We start from the raw sequence: 26,885 nt of genomic DNA on the forward strand, positions 1-26,885 counted from the left end.
GGTAAAATATAAATAAATGAATTCAGTACGTAAATCAAGGTAAAAGACTTCCCGATCATTCAGACATTCTAATGCATGCATCCTATCAGTAGGTTTCTCCTCATTTCAGTCATTATCAATTTTTTGTTAATGGTATTTTGTTCTACCTCATCAAATGATACAGTTGTGTTGGTGACCATTTAAGATCTGAACAAAAAATTAATTATGGAAGCCTCTTGCTCTGAGACTGGTGCAAACATGCAAAGCTATGCCAAGAAAACATATTTATCTGTTCTAGTGCTACCATATTTCTCCAAATAGCAAGATCTGAGGTATAATGAATATACGTGCTCCATGCTTCCAGCAGAGGGCTCCAAAGATAGACAGGTAGGTAGGTATTATAGATAGACAGACAGGAAGGCAGACAGATTTTTTGGGGGTAGGAGGAGGTAAATATTTGAATTCTGTTGAAAGGAGATCTATTTTGTGAAAAAGAAATTTAACTTCTAAAATGTGAGTTGTAGTCACCAGAATTATCTTCTAAGTGCAAGCTTACAGTGTGACATTTCTGCTCATTAAGAAACAGACACTGGGCTTTTTGATCACAGTTGGTACCAATCCCTTTTATTTTTGTGTCTTCACAGCCTATTCAGGAAGCTCTTATCACATGTCAATTAGTGCTTTGTGAGGCAAATGACTTCTGGATTAAATGGAAACAATGACCTCCACAAAATCCCATCCATCCCTTTATTTTTTTCCCTCCACAGTGTTTTTCTGCAGAATGGAGTTTACCAGAGGAGCTATAGTCTCCACTAGGGTCAATGTAGCACCCGCAATGTGTTTTCAGACTTGTGGCGTTATTTTAAAGCAATAAACTTCAACTTTCGTTTGGAGCTTCACTTGTCAGAGTCTGAGGAAAAGCTTCTACTACCCTGAGACAGTTTTAGGCCAAGTTGTGTTGAGATGCTGAACTTAAAAAAGAATGAAAAATAAAAGGTCATTACCAAGCTAATAAAATTGGAATGGTTATAAAATAAAGGGACATGCTTTATAGCTAAGATGTTCGTTCCAACCTCTTCCGGAACTTAATTTTTAAAGGACTGATTTATATATGACTTTAGAGCCACATACAATACAGTTACTGTCAACTTATTCATGTAAAATCCCTCCAAACAATATTGGCACATCCAGCATCAGGGATACACAAAACCAGTCTTTCATGTTAGGGGTTTTAAGCATTTGCTGAGGTCCCTCTTTATAGAATAGGTGTAAGAGAATAATGGAATTCAAGAGAAATTATAGTTCACACACAGAGGGACACCCATACTATATGCTTTTAAAAATTAGCTTAGTGAAACCATAAAAGCCAAGATCAGGGCTTCCCTGGTGGCGCAGTGGTTGGGAGTCCGCCTGCCAATGTATGGGACACGGGTTTGTGCCCCATTCCGGGAAGATCCCACATGACGTGGAGCGGCTGGGCCCGTGAGCCATGGCAACTGAGCCTGCGCATCCAGAACCTGTGCTCCGCAACGGGAGAGCCCACAACAGTGAGAGGCCCGTGTACCGCAAAAAAAAAAAAAAAAAAAAGGCCAAGATCAGACTTGGTTACTAACTTCAAATACAGATAGGCCCTCACTTATTAACACAGAAGTAGTAACTTGGGTGTTATAACTATTTAAAAAGTAAAACTAAAAGATATAATTCTTGGATATAATTTCCCCCTGGTCACCTCACCTCTGGCACTCATGAACTCTTGCTGCTCCAGACCTCCTCTGGGCTGACACTTGCCCTACTGGCCAGAATTTTCTTGCACTGTAGCCAGGGAAGCCAAGGATCCACTGGTGTTGGAATCACCTCTTCCTCATACCAGGGAACTGGCTTCCTTCTTCCACTACGACCTTACCCAGCATTGCCCCTCCATACTCTGAATAAGCTCAGGCTAAACTTGGTCATCTGCTAAAGGGGTTGATGAGCTTTTGTGGGCCGTCTTAGATACGTAACCATCATTTACAACATTACTTCTATGGGAACATAGCAAACTTATTTGGGGAATGTATGAAGACTAAGTAGAATCTCCTAGTGATGATTCTTGATAATGAGCATGGCACATACTTGAGTGGACAGCCAATATAATTCTCAAGAATTGTGTCCATGGGGATTCTGTGCTGTACATTTAAAACTAGGGCTTGGGCTTCCCTGGTGGTGCAGTGGTTGAGAGCCAGCCTACCGATGCAGGGGACACGGGTTTGTGGCCCAGTCCTGGAAGATCCCACATGCCGTGAGTGGCTAGGCCCGTGAGCCATGGCCGCTGAGCTTGTGCGTTTGGAGCCTGTGCTCTGCAACGGGAGAGGCCACAACAGTGAGAGGCCCGCGTACCACAAAAAAAAAAAAAAAAAAAAAAAAATAGGGCTCAAGGGACCTTCCAGATGAAAGAGGAGTAAGATATGGAGATCACCTTCCTCCCCACAAATACATCAGAAATACATCTACACGTAGAACAACTCCTACAGAACACCTACTGAATGCTGGCAGAAGACCTCAGACTTCCCAAAAGGCAAGAAACTGCCCATGTACCTGGTCATGTGGCTGACAGGGTCTTGGTGATCCAGATGGGTGTCAGGCCTGAGCCTCAGAGTTGGGAAAGCCAAGTTCAGGACATTGGTCAACCAGAGACCTCCCAGATACACGTAATATCAAACGGTGAAAGCTCTCCCAGGGATCTCCATCAAAACGCTAGGACCCAGTTCCACTGAACGACCAGCAACCTACAGTGCTGGACACCCTACGCCAAACAACTAGCAAGACAAGAACACAACCCCACACATTAGCAGAGAGGCTGCCTAAAAACATAATATGATCACAGACACCCCAAAACACACCACCAGACGCGGTTCTGCCCACCAGAAAGACAAGATCCAGCCTCATTCATCAGAACACAGGTACCAGTCCCCTCCACCAGGAAACCTACACAACCCACTGAACCAACCTTAGCCACTGGGGGCAGACACCAAAAACAATGGGAACTACGAACCTGCAGCCTGTGAAAAGGAGCCCCAAACACAGTAAGATAAGCAAAATGAGAAGACACAGAAATATGCAGCAGATGAAGGAGCAAGGTAAAAACCCACCAGACCAAACAAATGAAGAGGAAATAGGGATTCTACCTGAAAAAGAATTCAGAGTAATGACAGTAAAGATGATAAAAAATCTTGGATACAGAATGCAGAAAATACAAGAAACATTTAACAAGGACCTAGAAGAACTAAAGAGCAAACAAACAATGATGAACAATACAATAAATGAAACTAAAAATTCTCTAGAAGAAATCAATAGCAGAATTAACTGAGGAAGAAGAAAGGATAAGTGACCTGGAAGATAAAATAGTGGAAATAACTACTGCAGAGCAGAATAAAGAAAAAAGGAAAAGAATTGAGGACAGCCTCAGAGACCTCTGGGACAACATTAAATGCACCAACATTCAAATTATAGGGGGCCCAGAAGAAGAAGAGAAAAAGAAAGGGACTGAGAAAATATTTGACGAGATTATAGTTGAAAACTTCCCTAATATGGGAAAGGAAAGAGTCAATCAAGTCCAGGAAGCAGAGAGAGTGACATACAGGATAAATCCAAGGAGAAATACGCCAACACACATGTTAATCAAACTATCAAAAATTAAATACAAAGAAAAACTATTAAAAGCAGCAAGGGAGGGCTTCCCTGGTGGCGCAGTGGTTGAGAGTCCGCCTGCCGATGCAGGGGACACAGGTTTGTGCCCCGGTCCGGGAAGATGCCACATGCGGCGAAGCGGCTGGGCCCGTGAGCCATGGCTGCTGAGCCTGCATGTCCGGAGTCCGTGCTCCACAATGGGAGAGGCCACAACAGTGAGAGGCCCGCGTACCGCCAAAAAAAAAAAAAAAAAAAAAAAAGCAGTAAGGGAAAAGCAACAAATAACATACAAGGGAATTCCCATAAGCTTAACAGCAGATCTCTGCAAGCCACAAGGAAGGGGCAGGAAATATTTAAAGTGATAAAAGGGGAAAACCTACAATCAAGATTACTCTACCCAGCAAGGATCTCATTCAGATTTGATGGAGAAATTAAAACGTTTAAAGACAATCAAAAGCTAAGAGAATTCAGCACCACCAAACCAGCTTTACTACAAATGCTAAAGGAACTTCTTTAGGCGGGAAACACAAGAGAAGGAAAAGACCTACAGTAACAAACCCAAAACAATTTAAAAAATGGTAATAGGAACATATATATCGATCATTACATTAAATGTAAATGGATTAAATGCTCCAACCAAAAGACATACACTGGTTGAATGGATACAAAAACAAGACCTGTATATATGCTGTCTACAAGAGACCCACTTCAGACCTAGGGACACATACAGACTGAAAGTGAGGGGATAGAAAAAGATATTCCAGGCAAATGGAAATCAGAAGAAACCTAGAGAAGCAATTCTCATATCAGACAAAATAGACTTTAACACAAAGACTATTACGAGAGACAAAGAAGGACACTACATAATGATCAAGGGATCAAACCAAGGAGAATATATAATATTGTAAATATTTACGCACCCAACATAGGATCACCTCAATACATACGGCAAATGCTGACAGCCATAAAAGGGAGAAGTCGACAGTAACACAGTCATAGTAGGGGACTTTAACACCCCACTTTCACCAATGGACAGATCATCCAAAATGAAAATAAATAAGGAAACACAAGCTTTAAATGATACATTAAACAAGATGTATTTAATTGATATTTATAGGACGTTCCATCCAAAAACAACAAAATACACTTTCCTCTCAAGTGCTCATGGAACACTGTCCAGGACAGATCATACCTTGGGTCACAAATAAAACCTCGGTAAATTCAAGAAACTGAAATGGTATCAAGTATCTTTTCTGACCACAACACTATGAGACTAGATATTAATTACAGGAAAAAATCTGTATTTTTTTACAGATTTGTTTGTTTACAAATACAAACACATGGAAGCTAAACAATACACTACTGAATAACCAAGAGATCACTGAAGAAATCAGAGGAAATCAAAAAATACCTAGACACAAATGACAATGAAAACACGACAACCCAAAACCTATGGGATGCAGCAAAAGCAGTTCTAGGAGGGAAGTTTATAGCAATACAATCCTACCTTAAGAAACAAGAAACACCTCAAATAAACAATCTAAAGTTACACCTAAAGCAATTAGAGAAAGAAGAACAAAAACACCCCAAAGTTAGCAGAAGGAAGGAAATCACAAAGATCAGATCAGAAATAAATGAAAAAGAAATGAAGGAAACGATAACATAGATCAATAAAACTAAAAGCAGGTTCTTTGAGAAGATAAACAACATTGATAAACCACTAGCCAGACTCATCAAGAAATAAATGCAGAAGACTCAAATCAACAGAATTAGAAATGAAAAAGGAGAAGTAACAACTGACACTGCAGAAATACAAAGAATCATGAGGGATTACTACAAGCAACTATATGCCAATAAAATGGACAACCTGGAAGAAATGGACAAATTCTTAGAAAAGCACAACCTCCTGAGACTGAACCAGGAAGGAAGAGAAAACATGAAGAGACGAATCACAAGCACTGAAATTGAAACTGTGATTAAAAATCTTCCAACAAACAGAAGCCCAGGACCAGATGGCTTCACGGGCAAATTCTATCAAACATTTAGAGAAGACCTAACACCTATCCTTCTCAAACTTGTCCAAAATACAGCAAAGGGAGGGATACTCCCAAACTCATTCTATGAGGCCATAATAACCCTGATACCAAAACCAGACAAAGATGCCACAAAAAAAAAGAAAACTACAGGCCGATATCACTAAAGAACACAGATGCAAAAATCCTCAACACAATACTAGCAAACAGAATCCAACATCACACCAAAGGATCATACACCATGATCAAGTGGGGTTTATCCCAGAGATGCAAGGATTCTCAATATATGCATATCAAACAATGTGATACACCATATTAACAAACTGAAACAGAAAAATCATATGATCATCTCAATAGATGCAGAGAAAGCTTTCAACATAATTCAACACCGATTTATGATAAAAACCCTCCAGAAAGTAGGCATAGAGGGAACTTACTTCAACAAATAAAGGCTATATATGACAAACCCACAGCCAACATTGTTCTCAATGCTGAAAAACTGAAACCATTTCCTCTAAGATCAGGAACAAGACGAGGCTGTCCCCTCTCACCACTATTATTCAACATAGTTTTGGAAGTTTTAGCCACAGCAATCAAAGAAGAAAAAGAAATAACAGAAATCCAAATTGCAAAAGAAGAAGTAAAACTGTTTGCAGATGACATGATACTATATATAGAGAATCCTAAAGATGCCACGAGAAAACTACTAGAGCTAATCAATGAATTTGGTAAAATTGCAGGATACATAATTAATGCACAGAAATCTCTTTCATTCCTATGCACTAGTGATGAAAAATCTGAAAGAGAAATTAAGGAAACACTCCCATTTACTACTGCAACAAAAAGAATAAAGTACCTAGGAATAAACCTACCTAGGGAGACAAAAGACCTGTATGCAGAAAACTATAGGACACTGATGAAAGAAATTAAAGATGATACAAAGAGATAGAGACATATGCCATGTTCTTGGAATGGAAGAATCAACATTGTGAAACTGATTATACTACCCAAAGCAACCCACAGATTCAATGCAATCCCTATCAAACTACCAATGGCATTTTTCAGAGAACTAGAACAAAAAATTTCACAATTTGTATGGAAACACAAAAGACCCCGAATTGCTAAAGCAACGTTGAGAAAGAAAAACGGAGCTGGAGGAATCAGGCTCCCAGACTTCAGACTATACTACAAAGCTACAGTAATCAAGACACTATGGTACTGGCACAAAAACAGAAACATAGATCAATGGAATAGAATAGAAAGCCCAGAGGTCAACCCATGCACATATGGTCACCTTATCTTTGCTAAAGGCGGCAAGAATATACCATGGAGAACAACAGTCTCTTCAATAAGTGGTGCTGGGAAAACTGGACAGCTACAAGTAAAAGAATGAAATTAGAACACTCCCTAACACCACACACAAAAATAAACTCAAAATGGATTAAAAACCTAAATGTAAGGCCAGAGACTATAAATCTCTTAGAGGAAAACATAGGCAGAACACTCTATGACATAAATCACAGGAAGATCCTTTTTGACCCACCTCCTAGAGAACTGTAAATAAAAACAAGAACAAACAAATGGGACCTAATGAAACTTAAAAGCTTTTGCACAGCAAAGAAAAACATAAAGAAGACGAAAAGACAGCCCTCAGACTGGGAGAAAATATTTGCAAATGAAGCAACTGACAAAGGATTAATCTCCAAAATTTACAAGCAGCTCATGCAGCTCAATATCAAAAAAGCAAACAACCCAATCCAAAAATGGGCAGAAGACCTAAACAGACATTTCTCCAAAGAAGATATACAGATTGTCAACAAACACATGAAACAATGTTCAACATCACTAATCATTAGCGAAATGCAAATCAAAGCTACAATGAGGTATCACCTCACACCAGTCAGAATGGCCATCATCAAAAAATCTACAAACAATAAATGCTGGAGAGAGTGTGGAGAAAAAGGAACCCTCTTGCACTGTTGGTAGGAATGTGAAATGATATAGCCACTATGGAGAATAGCATGGAGGTTCCTTAAAAAATTAAAAATAAAACTACCACATGATCCAGCAATCCCACTACTGGGCATATACCCTGAGAAAACCATAATTCAAAAATAGTCATGTACCACAATATTCACTGCAGCTCTATTTACAATAGCCAGGACATGGAAGCAACCTAAGTGTCCATTGAGATATGAAAAGATAAAGATGTGGCACATGTATACAATGGAATATTACTCAGCCATAAAAAGAAACGAAATTGAGTTATTTATAGTGAGGTGGATGGACCTAAAGTCTGTCATACAGAATGAAGTAAAGGAGAAATTAACACACCATTGTAAAGCAATTATACTCCAACTGAGATGTTAAAAAAAAAACGGGGCTTCCCTGGTGGCTCAGTGGTTGGGAGTCCGCCTGCCGATGCGGGGGACGCAGGTTCGTGCCCTGGTCCGGGGGGATCTGGGCCTGTGCGTCAGGAGCCTGTGCTCCACGGCTGCGTGGGGGCGGGCCACGGCGGTGGGAGGCCCGCATACCGCAAAAAAAAAAAAAAGAGGAAATGGAGTTATTTGTAGTGAGGTGGATGGACCTAGAGACTGTCATACAGAATGAAGCAAGTCAGAAAGAGAAAAACAAATGCGATATGCTAACACATATATGTGGAATCTAAAAAAAAAAAGAAAGAAAATGGTTCTGAAGAACTTAGGGGCAGGACAGGAATAAAGACACAGACATAAGAGTGGACTTGAGGACACGGGGAAGGGGAAGGGTTAGCTGGGACGAAGTGAGAGAGTGGCATGGACATATATACTCTACCAAATGTAAAAATAGATAGCTAGTGGGAAGCAGCCACATAGCACAGGGAGATGAGCTCGGGGCTCTGTGACAACCTAATGGGTGCGATAGGGAGGGTGAGAGGAAGATGCAAGAGGGACGAGATATGGGGATATATGTATATGTATAGCTGATTCAGTTTGTTATAAAGCATAAAGTAACACACCATTGTAAAGCAAATATATTCCAATAAAGATGTAAAAAAAAAAAGAATAAAAAAAATAGAGCTCAGATCAGGGTGATCTCATGTATTTTTCTAAATATAATAATTATTCACATTCATTGAATTATTAAATTACAGCATTATTAATAAGCTAATAAAAGTTGCGAACTGGCTAAAAGTTTGAGTTAATAAAAAGTTCAACTATTATAATGTTATTAGTGATTCAAACTCAATTAAGTTAAATGTCTCCTATTATCTCAAGGATGGAGACTTAAAATTCACTTGTATTATGTAACTATTCAATGAAAGTATTTAAAATTAACATCATTTAAACAAAACCAAAAAGCCTGATTTAAAGTTTTCACTGCGTTTGGTTTCCTGCATAAGGGCTTTAATACATGCATTTTATTTAGCACATTTACGCACCTAGTAAAAACTGCTTACTACAACTATGCCTTAACCAATAGGTTAATAACTAGCATAAACTCTGATAACACGCATGAGAATAGAAGACAGCCTAGGTTCGATTCCTTAGACTTTACCACTTTCTTGCTGAGGACCTTGGGCAAATTACTCTGAGTCTTGGTTTACTCACCTGTAAAATGGGAGTAACTGGTATAAGTAGCTACCTCATAGCATGTTTAAATGAGACAATCTATATACTTAGAAGAGAGCTTGGCATATACAGGCATATCTCGGAGACACTGCAGGTCTGGTTCCAGACCACTGCAATAAAGTGAGTATCGCTATAAAGTGAGTCACATGACTATTTTGGTTTCCAGTGCATTTAAAGGTTATGTTTATGTTTATACTATACTGTGGTCTATTAAGTGTGCTATAGCATTGTTTAAAAAACAATGTACATACCTTAATTAAAAAATAGTTTATTGCTAAAAAATGCTAACCATCATCTGAGCCTTCAGTGAGTGGTAGTAGTAATATCAATGGTCACTGACCACAGATCGATGACGACAAATATAATAATAATGAAAAAGTTTGAAATATTGGGAGAATTACCAAAATATGACACAGAGACACGAAGTGAGCAAATGCTGGTGGAAAAAATGGCACCAACAGATTTGCTCTACACAGAATTGCCAACAAACTTTCAATTTGTTGAAAAAATAAAAATGCAGTGCCTATGAAGTGTGATAAAGTGAAGTGCAATAAAATGAGGTATGCCTGCAATAAATACTCAATAAAAGTCGGGTATCACTAGGTCTGCATATCTATCATACAGATTTTCAACAATTCAAAGACACATCAGTATGACTATAGTTACTGTGGCACTGGGTGGATATGTCACTCTAGCTCAAGTCCTACCCAGTGGCTTCCTATCATAACTGGAATAAAATTCAAAGTTCCCACCTTGATCCTGCATGATCTGGCTTCTGGTCACCTCTCAGACCTCATTGCCAGTCTAGACACTTTTGTACCAGCTGTTCCCTCTGCTTCAAACACCCTCCCCAAGGCTACAACCTTCACTTCATCTAGCTTTCTGTTTACGTATCATTATAGGAAGGTTTTTCCTAACAACTCCATTCAAAAGCTTTCTGCCACCCCTTCCATTAGCTCTTTACCTCCTTATCTGCTTTATTTCTCTTTATACTTATAATTAGTACTGGGTATCACATTACAGATGTATTTATTCATTTGTTTTTTATCTGTCCCCCCCCACTAGAATGTAAGCTCCATGAGGTCAGGGAATGCATCTTATACACAGCTATATCCTCTAAGTTTCTAAAACACTGCTTGCGTTTAGGAGGCTCTCGACAAACAGGTGTCAAACAACTGAATTAAATAACTAAACCGAATACAAAAATGCATCTCACACGGTTGATCTCCGTAAGTGGTTTATAATCTTGTATGGAAGAAGAAACAGTCACAACGATTCTGTGTTATTATTGCCTGAATCACTTTAAAGTGATTGCTAATGAGTGACAAATTTTCATTATCTGCATGCAAGTGTTAATTGTTGGATTTAAAAAAGCCCTTTGTGTATACTCATTACATTGACAATAGAACTCACAGCTGAGTTAATTTAGCCTCTGGTTTGCTGGTCATCGGGAGCGAAACTGTTTTCTGCCTTACGAGGCGCACACACACCAATGTACTTGGAATGTGCCGTATACAGCGTGACCAGCAGACATTTCATTTGGCAGACCTACTCAGTCAAGGCTAAGGTGCGGTTGTAATCAGCTGCATCACCTTTCTAGTCATTTTATCATCTAAACAGGTAAGTGAAAAGCCCTGATTCTACCAGCTGATTCTACTGAAAACCTAGGCTCACATTCCTGAAAAGCAGTTGGTCACACAACTTCAACCTTCACTGAAGCAAAGGAATAAGACAGCTCTCCTTCCCATTTCTATGTAACGCTCAGGCTTACTGTGAGGCTTCAAGAAGAAGGAAGCAAATTGCAAAAGCAGAAACAAGAGTGAATGTATCCGATTTAGAAGACACCATCTTTCCTAAACTGCAAAGCCTCTGAATGTTTTATGCTGCTGTGGCTGCTTTTACAAAGGTCAGTCCCAATGGTGAGCCTCCCGAGATCAACCGAATAATTTTGAAAACTTCTTTAAGTCAGGAACAAAGACATCAATTCACAGTTAATAGAAACGACGTTTGTAAAAGGTCAAACCCATTCATTTTTTAAAAAGCTTTCCAAATTAAGGCAAAATGATTGTTTACTTAATGTTTTATACCTTCAATATTAGTTTTAGATGTGTCTCACACACAGAGACACACATGTGTGTCAGGGACTTGAACAATCCTGGCTTTATCTCTCACTGGCTCTGTGGCCTTGAGCACGTTATCTTACCTCTCTGCTTCAAGTTCCTCATCTATAAAATGGATGGTGTTTTCTACCTCATATTGCCTGCCATGTAATAAGTACTGGACAAATGCAAAGCATTGAATTTATCCATTTTGTATCTAGAATTTACTACTCTCTCCTGATAATCATATTCTCCTCCTTCCTTTTAATAACAGAACTACGTCTTTTAGCTTGGTGCATGGCTGCCCAGCAAGACCACACTCCCACTAGGTGTGGACAAGTGTCTAAATTCTGGTCAATGGGATGTGGGCAGTAAAGGTGTGTATGGCTCCTCTGAAAGGAAGGAACTTGCCCTCCTGGCTCTCCTCCCTCAGGCTGGAACCTGAGAGCAGGAGTGGTGACTGTCTGACCAAAACCACACACATGACGCCCAGGGGTAGCAGCCCTGGAGAGGGAAGGTGGTAAGACCCGCAGGGCTCACCCTGAGCCTTCCTCCTCCCTGGGTCCCTCATCTGCTGGGACTTGCTGTGTTTGAGAAAAATAAACTTCTATACTGTTTATGCTATAATTGTTTCTGCTGAAGTGGCCAAATTAATACACTAACTAATGATAGCATATTTCCTCAATTTTAAATTATAAAAGTTCACAGCCAGGCATCTTGAAATCTATAGTCATTCTCTTCCATATTGATGATCAATTACTTGATGTCAAGTCCTTGTTAGGGGAAGACACCCTCCTCCTGCCCAAATTAAAACACTTGGCAGGTCACAGGTACTGTCTGGGTCCTGGCAATGGACACCTGGATGACTGTGACAGAAATTGAGAAGGAAGGTACCAGCAGTTGTCCAGGGAGGGGGCTGTTCAGGAAAGTCATGAGGTCAGAGCCCAGAGTGCGTGTCAGGGCTGGCAGTGTAAGACCCTACTTGGCAGGTCCACCTACCAGCCTGAGGTAGTTCTGTAGCATCTGCAGAGGGATCATAGAGGCATAGGTCACGCTACTGAGGCAGCCTTCCTGCGGCCCTGTGAGAAAGAAGCAAACGGAAGGAAAAATGGGCTCTTCTTGTGAACTGTATAAACGATCAAAACATAAAAGAGCCTATCATAAAAGATACAACATGTTTATTGACTTATGTAGGCAGAGCTGACATTTAGCCAAGAGGCACCAGTGTGCCTTTACCATCGTGAAAATACTGTAACGCTTTGTATTGACTGACAGCCCCTGCTGCTGGCCTCCCAAGAGCTCCCCAGCTGCCCCTACCTTCCCCCGGGAGCCCACCCATCTCCTGTCAATCACTACCAGGGCATTCAGATCCGGGCTCCAAAACTATAGCTTGTATTTGCTCTGATTGCTGGATTCAATATTTTACTGTTTATAAGCAAATGTCATCAGAGATAATCTCAATCCTCAGAAAGTTCTAGCCTTGCCAGTGTTAATGTACGGGTGCATTCCCAAACTCTGTCCCCTGCCCCCGAACCCCTTCCGTGTTCAGCCACTCTCTCAATATGGTGTTTCAGCCTGAAGGAATTTTCTGGAATGGTCTCACACTTTTTTTAAACTTAAGTATCATTCAAGCAATAAAATAGAACTTTATTCGTTCAAACTGAATTTTTAAAAGCTCCATTCCCAAGTCTGGGAAATGCATGATGAAATCAGTAGCCTTTTAGAGTTAAGGGCTGAGAAACTGAGAATTTCTATACTACGTACTAGCTTTATGTACTCAGACAAGAAAATCAATCTCTCTGGGCCTCAATTTCCTTGTACATGAAATGAGGATAAACATAAATACGTATCTTAATTGGGCTGCTGTAAGGATTACAGGAATTTATACTTGTATTGTGCCGTAAACAACAGAGCCTAGCACAGAGTAGATGCTCACTGAAATTAGCCTGTACCCTAATAATCACATGGACTTGACAGCAATAAAAGACACTGCTCTTAACATGGTATCTGTCACTCTCTTATAAGCACATCAATTTGTTCCTAAAGAGAAATGCAATCAGAATCTCAGCAATCAATGATCAGGACAGATGTCACCACAGGTATCAGAAACATGGCTTTTGATTTTCCTCTTCTTAAACATTTCAAAAAACATCTAATTACTTAGTAGTGGGAGTCACACATGTGTGGCCTGAGGACACAGGACAAAACCATGCAGATTCAGAGGCTGTGCTGTGAAACGCTCACGATGCAAAGTCTCCCAACATCGCCTCAGTCTGGAACACCCTTACCTGACAAAAGCGCAGTGACCTGCTCTGCTTTATTCGTTCTCATAAAGTCCCACGGGGACTGGGTGAAGCTCTGACCTGCTGACCACGGCACATTTCCTAGTTCAAAAAAAAATAAAATGAAATATCAAGAGAAGCTTAAAAGTAATTCTTCTTATAAGAGTCAATGAACGATCTCCTGTGTGAGACCCCAAAGGACTCCAGAGCTTAGACTGTCAGAGACACAGACAGACTATGGAAAGGGTCACACAAAGGGTTAACTCCCTCGTACAATTTTTGTGGATGGTCAAGAGGAGGCCTTCAAGCTACAGCCTTCTCCAAAGCTGTTCTTACAAGGGATTGAAAGAAACCTGGTGAAAATACAACGAAACATGTCCAGGGTGAAGTTTTCAAGGACAAAGCAGATCATAACCTTTCATGGTTCTTCCAGTGCCTGTTTCATAAAGCCCGAGCACTTTGGATGAGATAACAGGTCCTTTACGATCTGGTCCTTGCCCCACTTTCCAACAAATTTTTGGATTCTAGTAAAAACAGTTAACTTCAGGGGCTCAGAATAAAGCAAACCTTTTCACAGTCTGGGCCCCCTGCTCACTCTTGCTCAAAAAAGGGTCCCAATTCGTAAGTGTCCACTCTGGGGAGGCATTAGTCCTCAGTACTTGTTTCCATCTCTTCCTTCCACAGATCAATTCTCAAATACCTATTCTCAGCACACCTCCAACACATGTGCACACCCTACCTGTAACTCACTGCTTCTCTGTTGCCCTTGGTCCCTTTAATCCAGTTGAGGTTATCAATAAAGTTACTTATATACATACATAATAACAGTGGTGTGCAGGCATGCCTCCTTTTATTGTCTTTGCTTTATTGCCCACTGCAGAGCTTGTGTTATGTACAAACCGAAAGCTCTCGACCCTGCATGGAACAAGTCTATCAGCGCCATTTTTCCAACAGCATTTTCTCACTTTGTGCCTGTGTAACATTTTGGTAATTCTCACAATATTTCAAACGTTTTCGTTATTATTATATTTGTTATGGTGATCTGTGATCAGTGATCTCTGATGTTACTATTGCAAAAAGATTATGACTTGCCGAAGGCTCAGATGATAGTTAGCATTTTTTAGCAAAAAAAGTTTTTAAATTCAGGTATGTACATAGTTTTTTAGACAATGCTATTGTACACTTAATAGATTGCAATACATTATAAATAATGTTTACATGCACTGAGAAACCAATACATGTGACTCGCTTTACTGGGGTATTCTGTTTATTGCGGTGGTCTGGAACTGAACCCGCGATATCCCTGAGGTATGCCTGTAACTACCAGTTATCAAGTGGCCACAGCCAGGTACTAAACGAAAGCCTTTACCCACAAAACTCAATGATTTTTAGATCTGAAATGCTTCTTGGGTGCCCCGCACCTCTGGGACAAGAATGAACACCAGAACGGTCAGGCCTTAGCACCCACTGCTCACAGAAGTACCTGGATCTGATGCTGGTGAATACCCATTTGCCTTCCCCAGTTTCCAGATCAGCTGGATGAGGGCTGAGGGTGGAGGGCCATTTCATTCAAAACATGGCCGTGAGGACTTCGTTTATTTGACCCCTGGGCAGAACCACACCTTAAATAATACTGCACTTTCTGGGCAAATGTGTTCCTGAGAATCATTTATGACTTATTTTTTTAATGCACTTCTAAAATTATATAATAATTCTTCTGTAATAATTATTTTATGATAATAACAATGATCCATAAAATTAAGTTGTGAATAATTTGCTTTAAAACCTATTGGTAATATATGTTTTGAAAGTGATTTAGCATATATGTGTGAACAAAATACTTTCTAATGTAATAAGCTGATACATTAATCGCATGGTGAAAATTGCCCTTCCCTCAATCTTGACTATTCTTTTGCAACCTGGTGCTATTGAAAATACACAGGCTTTCCTATAAGACAGGCTGGAATCTGAGTCCTGACTGTGTGACCTCAGGCAAGTTAACTTGTAACCAGTTATCTGTAAATGAGCCTGCTGTAAGGACTCCCTAAGGTCTGTATATAAATAAAGCTCCCAGCACAGTCCTGCCATCACAGGAGGTTCCCCATAGATGTCTTAGCTCGACAGGAAAGAAACTAACCAGGGACAACTAACATTTATAGCACACTTACTATGTTTACCAGAAAGCAAATCTTATCTTTTGAAGTTCTTTGGAGTCCTATCAAACAGAAACAACCAGGTATCACCCTGACTCATCCCAAGTGGGAGCTTTGACTCTATCTTCATTAAAGTGCTTCTGCTAACTCTAGACTTTATTAGGACTCCCATCCAAAGGTAAGGTGTTCATACACTACTGCATCTCTGGCACAGCCCAAGTACAAGCTTGGAGCTGTGTTCAGAGCTTGTGTATTAGCAAAGCAGCTGCAATGTGGTTAGTTTCTTGCACTTATCAAAATAGCAAGTGCAATCACAAAGCCTCATCAAGGGCTTTCATGTTCTTTACTCTCTGGATATTATTTGAGGCATAAAAGCATTTTTATACCAACAGGCAACATTATGTAATGGTTGCGTTATGAATACTCAAGTTTTTCAGCACCAGCAGCTGCCACAAGTGAGCTTTGAATGTATTTAATCAGTGAGCTGTGTATCAGGTTAGGGAGCCCATGAATGTAAATAAACCCAGAAATCTAACTTTCCCTTCATTGCCGGACTGCTGATACCTAACGTGATGGATCGCACGCTGCTTGCACCGAGGCCAATGCTAGAGTCAGTGGTGCTATTAAACGTCACGTCTTCCAGACTCCACCATCCATCAGAAGAGATTGCTTGGAAATGATTTGTCAGAGCTTGACTCACTGCTTTTGAAAAATCATCCCATGATGTCTGTTTGCGAATATTTAAAGCACATATTGTGTTTTCACATTCAAAATCGTCGGCACCGTAGTTGCCTGGTTGAATCTCACCCACTGAAATCCTTAAGGGTATTTTAAGAGCATCTGTTGGAAGAATGAAAGAATTAGGGGAAAAAAATCCTGACAGGATAAAAACCAGCGAAAATCTTACATAAAACAAACAGATATAAACATTTTAAAAACAAAGCAAAGGGCAGCTATCCTTTTTTAAATATCATCAATTGAATATTCGTCTACTAGAGTAAATTTTGGTCTCCCAATCTCTTCACAGTTTCTTTGGAACCATGTTGCTTGAACTGTTTATCTTTCCTTGTCTCTTTGGCCAGTTCTACTTCCTTGATTCTTTCCCTTCAGCAAGGTTCTCAAATTCTTTCAAAAAGCATCTGAGAAAACTAGAGCCCTCTCTTGACCTCTCTATATCAACTTTTCTCCTCACCTTCACTGATAACATCATGAAGAAGGCAGGTTACAGCTGCGTAGGTCAGTGTGCTTACGACAGTGGTTTCAGACTCATACAGACCTTGGGCTGGGCCTCAGGGTCAGCTTTCTACTTAGCCATGTGTACTTGGTAAATGGCCTTGATCTCTCTATGCCCCAACTTCTTCCATAAAATGGAAGGAACGTACAATTGAGATGCTATGAAGAATAAATGAACTCATGTTTGCAAGGGATTTAACACACTATTTGTTTAACACATTATCTGTTAACGCACTATCTCACAAGAACTAGTAAGTACTTGATAGCTGGTGAACAGTGCAGTAGAAGCTTTTAAAATGATCTTTCCAATCTCTCTGTGACACCAGCGGACTGGGGCCCCCTCCCAGGTGGATAGCTCCCCATGTACTTGTTTTCATGAACTGAATTATATGCTTACCAAGAGCCACTTGTGTTTAATCCCAAATCTTCTATGTCTGTTGAACTCATTACTGTAATTAGTAAATTAAATATTCCAGATACTGATGAAATGAATTACTATTCCTATGAAAATCAGAACACTTTTGAGACTGAACAGAGGAGCTGCTATAAACAAGTTTTTAGTGAGATATGGATGAGACAACTACGTAAAATTAGAAAAAAATTAATTATCTCTAGACAGATACTGCCTTTAGTTTGCTTCATAAATATGTTTACGTCCTCAAACAACAGAAATCACAGACAAAGCATTAAAGATGTGGTTTGTGCAAATAAGAACACGCGGCACTTCAATCAGCAGAACCATATCAATATAAAGAGCTTCACCCAAACGCTGATGAAAGAATTACCTGGTGTTTCAAATGAAAATGAAATGTTTAAAAATATTTTTATGATCCTCTTCTTAAACTGACTTTTTTCCATTAACTGACCACCTACTAGATTTTATTTTTGGTCTTCATGTTACTTAGCAGCTTGTGACACAGCTAATCTCTCTGCTCTCTGATACACTCCTCCTGGATTTCCTCACACCTCATTGGTCACCCTCTAATGTTGTTCCTTTGCTGGTCCCTCCCCTTCTTCTAGATTTCTTAATGAGAGTCTTGCAAGGCTTGTTTCTCTTAGTTTTTCTAGCTGTGTTCACTGCCTTCGAGACCTCATACAGTCCCATGACTTTAAGTACCATCTCTAGACAGCTGACTCTCAGATTTATAAATCCAGCTCATACTCACTCCAGAATTCTTGCTGACGTGACATCTCCTGCATAGATGCGCAGACATCTCAAATTCATAATTCAGAACATAACTCCTAATCTTCGTTAGCAAAATCTGCTTCACCCACAGCCTTCCCCTAGACAGCTGATGGCAATGCCATCCTGCCAGTTGTTGCCATCCTGCCAGTTGTTCAGACTGAAAACTCTGGAATTATCCATGAATCCCCTCTCTCACACCTCACACCCAACCCATCAGAAAGTTGTGTTGGCTCATCTTTGGCTACATCCAGAACCGAAACGTCCTCATTTACTACAATCCTGAACTGAGCCGTCATTACTGGCTCTCACCTGGAACACTACATTAATGGCCTAACATTAGGCCTGTGACTTCCTAGTTTTTTGGTTTTTTTTTTGACAAAGCAGCCAGAGATACCATTAAAACGTACACCATTCTTAATTAGGAACATTGCCAGGGTTGGCCTTTTACAATTAGTATGAGATTTCTTTGATGTTATCTTTTCTTAATAGTTATTTTAAAAAACTTTTTATTGGAGTATAGTTGACTTACAATGTTGTGTTATTTAGAAGCTCACTTATGTTTACTAAGTTAATAAAAGCAAAATTTAAAATGAGATAGCTAAAAAAAATAAATAAAATAAAATGATAGCTAACAAATGTCTTTTTTTTTTTACAGGGTAGGAATACTTACAATGTTCCTGAATTAAAAAATGACAAAAATTCTTAAAAAAAAAATGTACACCAGGTCCCGTCACTCGTAAGCTCAAACACTGAAATGGTTACCATAAGTCCCAACAATGGCCTACAAATTCCAGTTAGATCAGGATCAATCCCCATTCCCTCCTGCAACTTCTCTGACCTGTTTTCCTACTTTTCTCCCCTCACTCGTTATAACACAGTCAATCTGCCCTGCTTGCGGTTCCTCAGACACAACAGATATGCTCCTACCTGTTAGGACCTCTGTCCACTTGATGCTCTGCCTGGAAAGTTCTTACCTGAGAGATCTACAGAGCTGCCCCTTCCTCGCCTCCAAGTGTTTGCTCAGATGTCTTATCAGTGAGGCTACCCTGTCTATCATTTTAAAAACTGAAACCCACCCTCTCACTCTCCATCCCTCTTAGTCTTTTCCATAGCACGTATTACCATCTCATATACCATACAATGAATTATTGCTTATGTTTATTGTTCACTTTCTGACTCAATGTTAGAATGTAAGCTCAAATCCAACTACTGATACAGCTGGCTGACTGGATGGACTAAGTGATAATCCTGATATAAGAGGTCACAATGTTTCATCTGATCTAGCACTCCATATTCATAAACCCACAAGTGAACTTTTCATAAATGTTCAGAAGTGTATACTCTTAAAGATGGAAGGGACCCAAAAGATCATCAATTATCTTCCTAGACAGGTAGGCAACCAGACATTGAGAGATAACTGACCTGCCTGCCTACATTCATATGATCAGCTAATAGCACACTAGACGGCCATGATTTCCCATAGCTTCCTAGCCTCATGCCTAGAAAGACAATCTAAGTCAGAAGAAAAGAGCAATAATTATTTAAAAGCTGTCCAAGGTCAGTCAAATACAAGGAAGACCTAGCATTATTTCAGTAACAACTAATTCTGTAAAAAGCCATTCTATGTGGAAAAATATAATTACCCCATTTATAACCAATTAAGTGTTTTTGTAGCAGCTAGGGTTCAAAGAAGGTTAAGAAGACAGTGAGAAAACTGTAGTTGCATTAATATCTTTCCCACAGTCCCAGAGGCCCCAGCAGTGTGGACGCAGCATGAGCAATGCAGCTGCAAAGGGCACTCACTCAGATTCTCCAGCAGGTGCTTGCAGTCATCAGTGGCGACATCATGTGCAGTCCGATTACACTTATCTCTTTTTTCTGGCTCCAGCCCTCCATGCCTACACAAGACTTGTAGGCAGTTCTGTAAAGACACGAACTCCATTACCTCACGTCCAAGTGAATAAACTCAAGCGAAAACTCCAAGGGAAAATTCAGTTGCCTGTGGCAAGCGAATCAGGAATTCTCAGCCAGAAAGCTTCTTTCTTTCCCAGCAACCCAAATACACAGATTAATCTAAACACTGTCTCCAAATGAAAAGCAAACAGTGCTTCATTTACATGTGATTCACAGGATCAAAACACGGCTCCACAGAACAGCCTCTTAGGTTTCAGAAGAAAAAAATTAGCTTACTAATCACTCCGTTTGCAGAGTGAAATTAAGGAAAAAAGACTGCAGCAGACAGTATCCTTTTACTGTAATTTGGAAATATAAAGCAAAAAGACTTCTGCTACAACCAGATGCACCTTGCTATCTTCTAGATCAGGCACTGCTTTCCTGGTCATGCAAGTGCTGGGCTCCAATTGTAACAAGTCTGTCCCAGAGTCCTTGTAAGCACATATATATTTGAGATCTTACACTGTCTTACTTTATTTATTTGAGAAATAGGTGTGAACACCATGTTGACTGAAGTTTTAGAAAAACATTCTCAATAGATATTGAAGTTAGGTGCCCTCTCTTTTTCAGTTTTTTCTTGTGCTGCTCCAGGAAATCTCCATTTAAAAAATATCACTAACCTATGAACTGAAAGGTCGTAGTTTTCCAAAATTTTTCAATTCAAAGTGGTAGGCAATTGATATGCAAACATTTTCAAATAAGGAACTGCATGGCAGGATATTACATCAGGATATTTATCAAGGAACTCTGCTATTTCAACTTCTACCACTTCATGATTTGTCTGTTGATTTCCCACCACAGTAAGCACAAAACTGAATAAACCAGAAACCATGAAAGGGAACTAACAACCAAAACAAGCACTGTCCTTCTCTTCGCTCCCCTACACACACACACACACACACACACACACACACACACACACACACACACACACACACACGCGCTCTGGGCTGACTTCCACTTCTGACAACACAGTAAACTACGCAGTCTGAACAGCTTTCTCTAATTGTGCTGTAAAACACTTTTTTTCTGTTTTGTAAAACATGTCTTTCTTACTGATGTATAATATCCATATAGAAAAGTACACAAGTAAGTGTGCAGCTTGAAGAATTATCACAAAGTGAACATACTTGTGTAAGGAGCACTCTGGAAGCCTCCTTAATGTTCCATTTCAATCACGAGCCCCTCCCCTTCTCCCCCCAAAGGCAGCTACTACTGTGATTTCTAAGATCAGAGACTGGCTTAGCCTATTTACGAATTTTAGATAAATGGAACCATATTACAGATACACTTTTATATTTGGCTTCTTTTCATTCAACGTAATGTCTGTAAAATTCATCCATGTGTTAGGAACAGTTATGATTCAATTCATTCCTTTTAAAAATTACTGGGTGGTATTCTATCATATGGATATACCACAATTTACTCATCTATTTTCTTGTTGGTGGACATTTGGGTTCTACTATAGACATTCTGGTGCGTGTCCTTTGGCGGACACAGGTACATATTTCTGTTGGGTATATGTACAGACTTGGCCTTCTGGGTCATGGGGTATGCACATGTTCTGTATAAGTATAGACTGCAAAGAGCTTTCAAAAGTGGCTATACCAATTTCTACTCCCACCAGGAGTATACTTGAGTTCCAGTTGCTTCATATTGGCCCCAAAATATATTTTAAATCATGAGTTCACAAGGAAATACAGGAAATCCCTAAGCGTCAGAAAGAAAAACAAAGAGTAAGCTGAGACGACCAGTTAAGTGAAATTGGAACAGGAAGCCAGTGCTGGTTTGAGGACAAAGTCAATATAGGCAATCTTTTTGGATGCTGGGGGGATGGGAAACTAGGCCTTGGTACCTGCACAACGGAGCCGCCGAGCCAGAGGACCTTTGAATCAAGAAAATCTGTCTTCTGCAAAGGGACTGACTTGGACGTTGGTTTCTCACTGCTCAAGTCGGAGGGATCTTCTCTAACAATTGTAATCAAAGTCTAGCTTTCACTGGTCTGGGGTTCAGGTTTAAAAAAAATCACTAAGCCAAGAAATGAACTGAAAACTAAGTCAAATACATAAATTTTTTGTCCAATTGTTATTACTAATTTGTACAAGATCAATAAATGTATAAAATATTTAATAAAATTAACTCTAATGAAAGATTTAAGTAGAATGCAATCTGAGCATTAACCTTTATGAATTCCCAGATGATAAGAGATAAAAATAATACATTTATTACACAAGTTAGTACTTGCAGCAAAAGCAGGTAAGAGCCAAAACAGACCGGGGGGTGGGGGAGGTCTAAGCCTGCCAATATAAATGGTTTTATCTACGAATTTTGGTAAATCATTTAACCTTTTCCTGCTCAGTTTCCATATCTGTGTCTCAAATATCTGTATTTCATAGGGCTGTTACATGACTTAAATGAAAAGATGGGTAAAAAGCTTTTACATTCTTGGCACGTAAAACGTTCTCAATATTTATTAGCTGCTGTTCTTGTTATAATCAACATAATCATCACCAGTTAGAACACAGCCCAAATATTCAGGTAAGTGGTGAGGAATTACAGCACATCAGCAAACGTCATAATTCTAGGTGATGGTACTTCAAATTACAAACAGAAATGATAAAACATGCAACCAAAATCTGCAAGATTCTTTTAAGTCTGACCTATAAAGTGGGTTGTGTATAATTTTTATTACACTCAGGTAGGTCAGTAGGCAATAACATAAGCAGTAGCTTTCTCTATAAGGAAGCAAGAAATGTTGGAAAGATAGCAGGATAACGCGTATCCAAACAGGGTCACAGCTGTGAGTTCCACAGCACTATGCTGGGCTCCGTGGGGAACACAAAGAAGATGAAAACTTTACCCAACTGACACTGAACAGCAGCAGCTACAGTAACTACTGGAGCACATACTAAGCTCTAGGCACCATTCCAACACAGCACAAGTATTTAGTGCTCACACATCCTCACAACTTTATGAAAGAGATACTAAGCACCTCTGTGCCGGGCGCTGTGTTAGAGCTCAGGGTTGTGACGACGAAGATGGTAACAGTTTCTGCTTCTCCGGCAGAAACGCAAAGCATAGGCAAGAGCCACGGGGAGAATGTGCCCAGAAGAGGGCGCTATTGAAGTGAGGAGAAAGTTCTACTAAGGGGAGGGGGAGGAGGTGGGAAAGGCAGAGAAAAGAATCTAAGCTCTCTCCTTGAAGGGTGGGCTTCGAGTGAAGAGAACACTTGCTGTGATGCTAGTTGCTTCTTCTGGAAATGGATTCTCAGGGGACCTAAACTGGGCAGGCTGTTCCAAGGGATGCAGAGCAAGAGGTCTAGATGAATGGGTCTAAATCAAAGTGCTGTTAACTATGATACAGATACATGTGCTAGAGCAGAGACTTTATTTTTTAATTTATTATTATTGTTGGTCACGCCGCACAGCTGAGGGATCTAAGTTCCCCGACCAGGGATCGAACCCGGGCCCTCAGCAGTGAAAGCGTGGAGCCCTAACCACTGGACCACCAGGGAATTCCCTAGAGCAGAGACTTCAGAAAGCAGTGGCTTAGGCTTCAAGTTCTGCTTCCACTCACATCCCAATCACCAGAACTTAGGTAGGTGTCCATGGTCACCTGCTACGGAGGCTGGAGAACGTAGTCTTTATTTTGGGTGGTCAAGAGCCCAGCTGAACTCTGAGAGGTCCGTTATTGTAGAAGAGGGTAGAAAAGATGTTGAGGGACAATGAACCACCTCTGCCAGGGGCCTTTAAGAGCTGAGAAGCAACGTACCAGTGCCAGGGAGAATAAGCTGAAACCCCAAGTCCAAAGAGCTAGAGATAAGATCCTAGTCAGGACAGGGAGCTGAGGGTCTGACACTGGGCAAAGGAAGTGGGAGGGAAAGCAGTCTGCAAATGCACAGGTAGGGTCTGGCACACGTGCTGGGAACAACTTGGGGTGTGGGTGTGCTCACCGTTTTGCAGGGCAGGGGAGATGGAGGCCATCACAATGGGAAATAACAGTATGAGGAAGCAGGCAGACTTAGGGGTGAGATGAAGACAGCTAGCGTCAGCCGTGAAGGGCTGAGTGCTAGGGAGCCTCAATGTCTTTCTGGAGGCATGAGGATATGTTTGGGTAGGAAACGCCATGATCAGCTCAGTTCTGAAAACCAACTGGTACATTTGGAAGACATACAGAAAAAGAGAGTGACAGAAAGGAGACCAGTTAAGACAGAACTCTCATAAGATAGCCCATTCACTCACTGATTCAACAAACATTTAGTACTTGTGGGCCAGAGACTGCTGAGCACAATATATACAACGATGAAAAGTGAATTTTTGGAGGAGATGGAAAGGGAGGGAGGCATACAAATAATCCCAGTAAAGAACAAGCTCCCTAAGTGAAGTGTGAAGAGGTGCTCTGGGGACCAATGAACTCCTGGAAGCCAAGACTTAAGCTGAGATGTTTTCCAGGCAGGGAGGGGTCAGGACAGAAGAGGCCATTTGAGGTAATGAGAAGAGCAGATGCAAAGGCAGGGAGAGAAGAGACAGCACAGGATGTCTACACAACAGCCAGCAGTGCAGGGTCAGAGCAGAGAGTGCATGAGGAAAGGAGACAAGTGTGCTTGTGGAGAGAGGCTGAGGCCAGAGCTGGACGGGACTTGTCAGTCATGTAAAGATCTGGCACTTATCCTTGAAGCGCCTGAAAGGTCACTTACCCTTGTAAAGACGAAAGGTAAATTACATGACCAACTTCCTGTTAGGAAGGTCCCTCTCGAGACACTGTAAAGGAGCTGGAGAGACTGGAGATGAAGAGCTCACAGCAGGGCCTACACAAGTCCAGACAGCCCATGACGAGGGCTCCCCAAGGGACATTTAAAAAAACAGCCTTCCCTTTGTTTACGTGTTCATTTATAAGGGAATAAACTCTAGAGTTTTATCAATCATTTGAATTCATTATCTTAGGAAGATGGAGCAATAAACACAAATGTCAGGTGATGTTAGTGGATTGAGAGGAGGAACGAGAGATGCAGCCTAAGCATGGGAGCCCAGGCATGCATCCTCATGGAGCTGTTCGGTGGAAGTAAACATGAATATGGTCATCAATAGGGTTACCATATAATTGGCTAAACTGGGACACTTTTAAGAGTAAAAAGGGGCACTGTTAATGGTTACATTGGGATGATGGGCATAAACAAGGACTGTACTGGGCCAACTGGGTTATCAAGGAGATGCCCTGTAAAACCGTGGGCGTCCTAGATAAGACCTTCCTGAATGGACTCAGGACATGGTTAGGTGGGCTAGAGAGGAGATTTTGGAATCTCTATAGATTACATTCTAGAGACCAAAAAGATCATTCAAGGGGGAAAGTAGAGAGCGAAAGGAGGAAAAGGGTCAAAACCAGACCCATGAAAGGTGTTAGTGGAAAACACCAGAAAGTGTATGTCTTGGGTGAGGGGTGGAGCAAAACTCTGGTTGGCCAAGTTTATGTGAGAATCCTTTAGGATTCTGTGAGTCACTGCTGTTCAAATTAAGCAAGGATGCAATACTCTGCACTGAACACTCTGGAATGAGAGTTTTAAAAAATAGCCTTCCCTTTATCTACACACAGTCTGACCTTTTCGAAAATAATTTTATAAAAATTAAGGGAAAAAAATTATCATGCAGAATCAAAAGCACAGATTTCTATTTGTCATCTAGTCCCAAAGACTTGGTCCAACATCACAGGTTATCCTGTCTTTGTCTTCTCCTAGCCAGGTACCCAACTCTGTGACAAGGAAGACATTTAGGGACTCCTATCATTTTTTTTTTCTCTTTGCAGCCATGACCTAGGGAGAGGAAATCTAAATCCTGGGGCTCCATGTGGGCCTCTGTGCTTAAGACACATACCACATCCAGACTATCCAGTCAGGTGGATGCTGGAGGGTGGGAGGGAATGCCTGACACTCGCCTGGCTAAGAGGTAAAAATGCATCCATCAGTCCACAGTTCCTACACACTGTGAGGATGGCAACAAGAAGGCCACTGCCTGACCAGAGGACTGTGGGACTGCCTAGAGATGACCTCTAGGATGGTGGAAATAAATGTCTGGAAGACAGGTAAAAAGCCAGGTGTGAGATCTGGGTTTGGGAAGAGTTACTGTAGAAGCCACAGTTAAAGCTGAAAGACTGGATAAACTCTTAAAAATAGGACTAAGCAGGGGCTTCCCTGGTGGCGCAGTGGTTGAGAGTCCGCCTGCCGATGCAGGGGACGCGGGTTCGTGCCCCAGTCTGGGAAGATCCCACATGCCGCGGAGCGGCTGGGCCCGTGAGCCATGGCCGCTGAGCCTGTGCGTCCGGAGCCTGTGCTCCGCAACGGGAGAGGCCACAACAGTGAGAGGCCCGCGTACCGCAAAAAAAAAAAAAAAAAAAAATAGGACTAGGCAGCTAGGAAGAAGCATGGGAGTTGCTGAGGGTTAAAAAACAAAAGAGAAAACCCAGAAAAACAAAGAGAAAGCCTGGTCATCAAATTCAGAAGGGAAGCGAGGAAGGAGCAGTGTTCTAGAAGCTGAGGAGGAGTCTGCATTAGAGTCAACATGTTAAACAATCCAGAAAGGCTGAGTAAGAGCATGAGTGACAGGAAGCCACTGGCTTGGGCAATACGTAAGCTAGAATTATCGTCTACTCAAAACACATAATCCGCCAAATAAAGAATCTGTTTGAACGAGAGCTTCA

The 26,885-nt window shown here is 40.9% G+C and overlaps 1 protein-coding gene across 2 annotated transcripts in view; it reads right to left on the reverse strand.

Moving 5' to 3' along the window:
* The window catches only part of CTTNBP2 (cortactin binding protein 2), a 155,329-nt gene that overhangs the window by 31,267 nt on the left and 97,177 nt on the right, over positions 1-26,885 (reverse strand). For both annotated transcript variants that reach the window (XM_033863179.2, XM_073809867.1), the window contains 4 exons: positions 20,046-20,163; positions 16,388-16,663; positions 13,677-13,772; positions 12,388-12,467 (listed from right to left, as the gene is read on the reverse strand). In XM_033863179.2, coding sequence (XP_033719070.2) covers positions 12,388-12,467; positions 13,677-13,772; positions 16,388-16,663; positions 20,046-20,163 — 570 coding nt within the window. The remainder of the gene's footprint in view (positions 1-12,387; positions 12,468-13,676; positions 13,773-16,387; positions 16,664-20,045; positions 20,164-26,885) is intronic.

The sequence above is a fragment of the Tursiops truncatus genome, chromosome 9 (assembly GCF_011762595.2).
Source record: "Tursiops truncatus isolate mTurTru1 chromosome 9, mTurTru1.mat.Y, whole genome shotgun sequence".
Classification (NCBI taxonomy): domain Eukaryota; kingdom Metazoa; phylum Chordata; class Mammalia; order Artiodactyla; family Delphinidae; genus Tursiops; species Tursiops truncatus.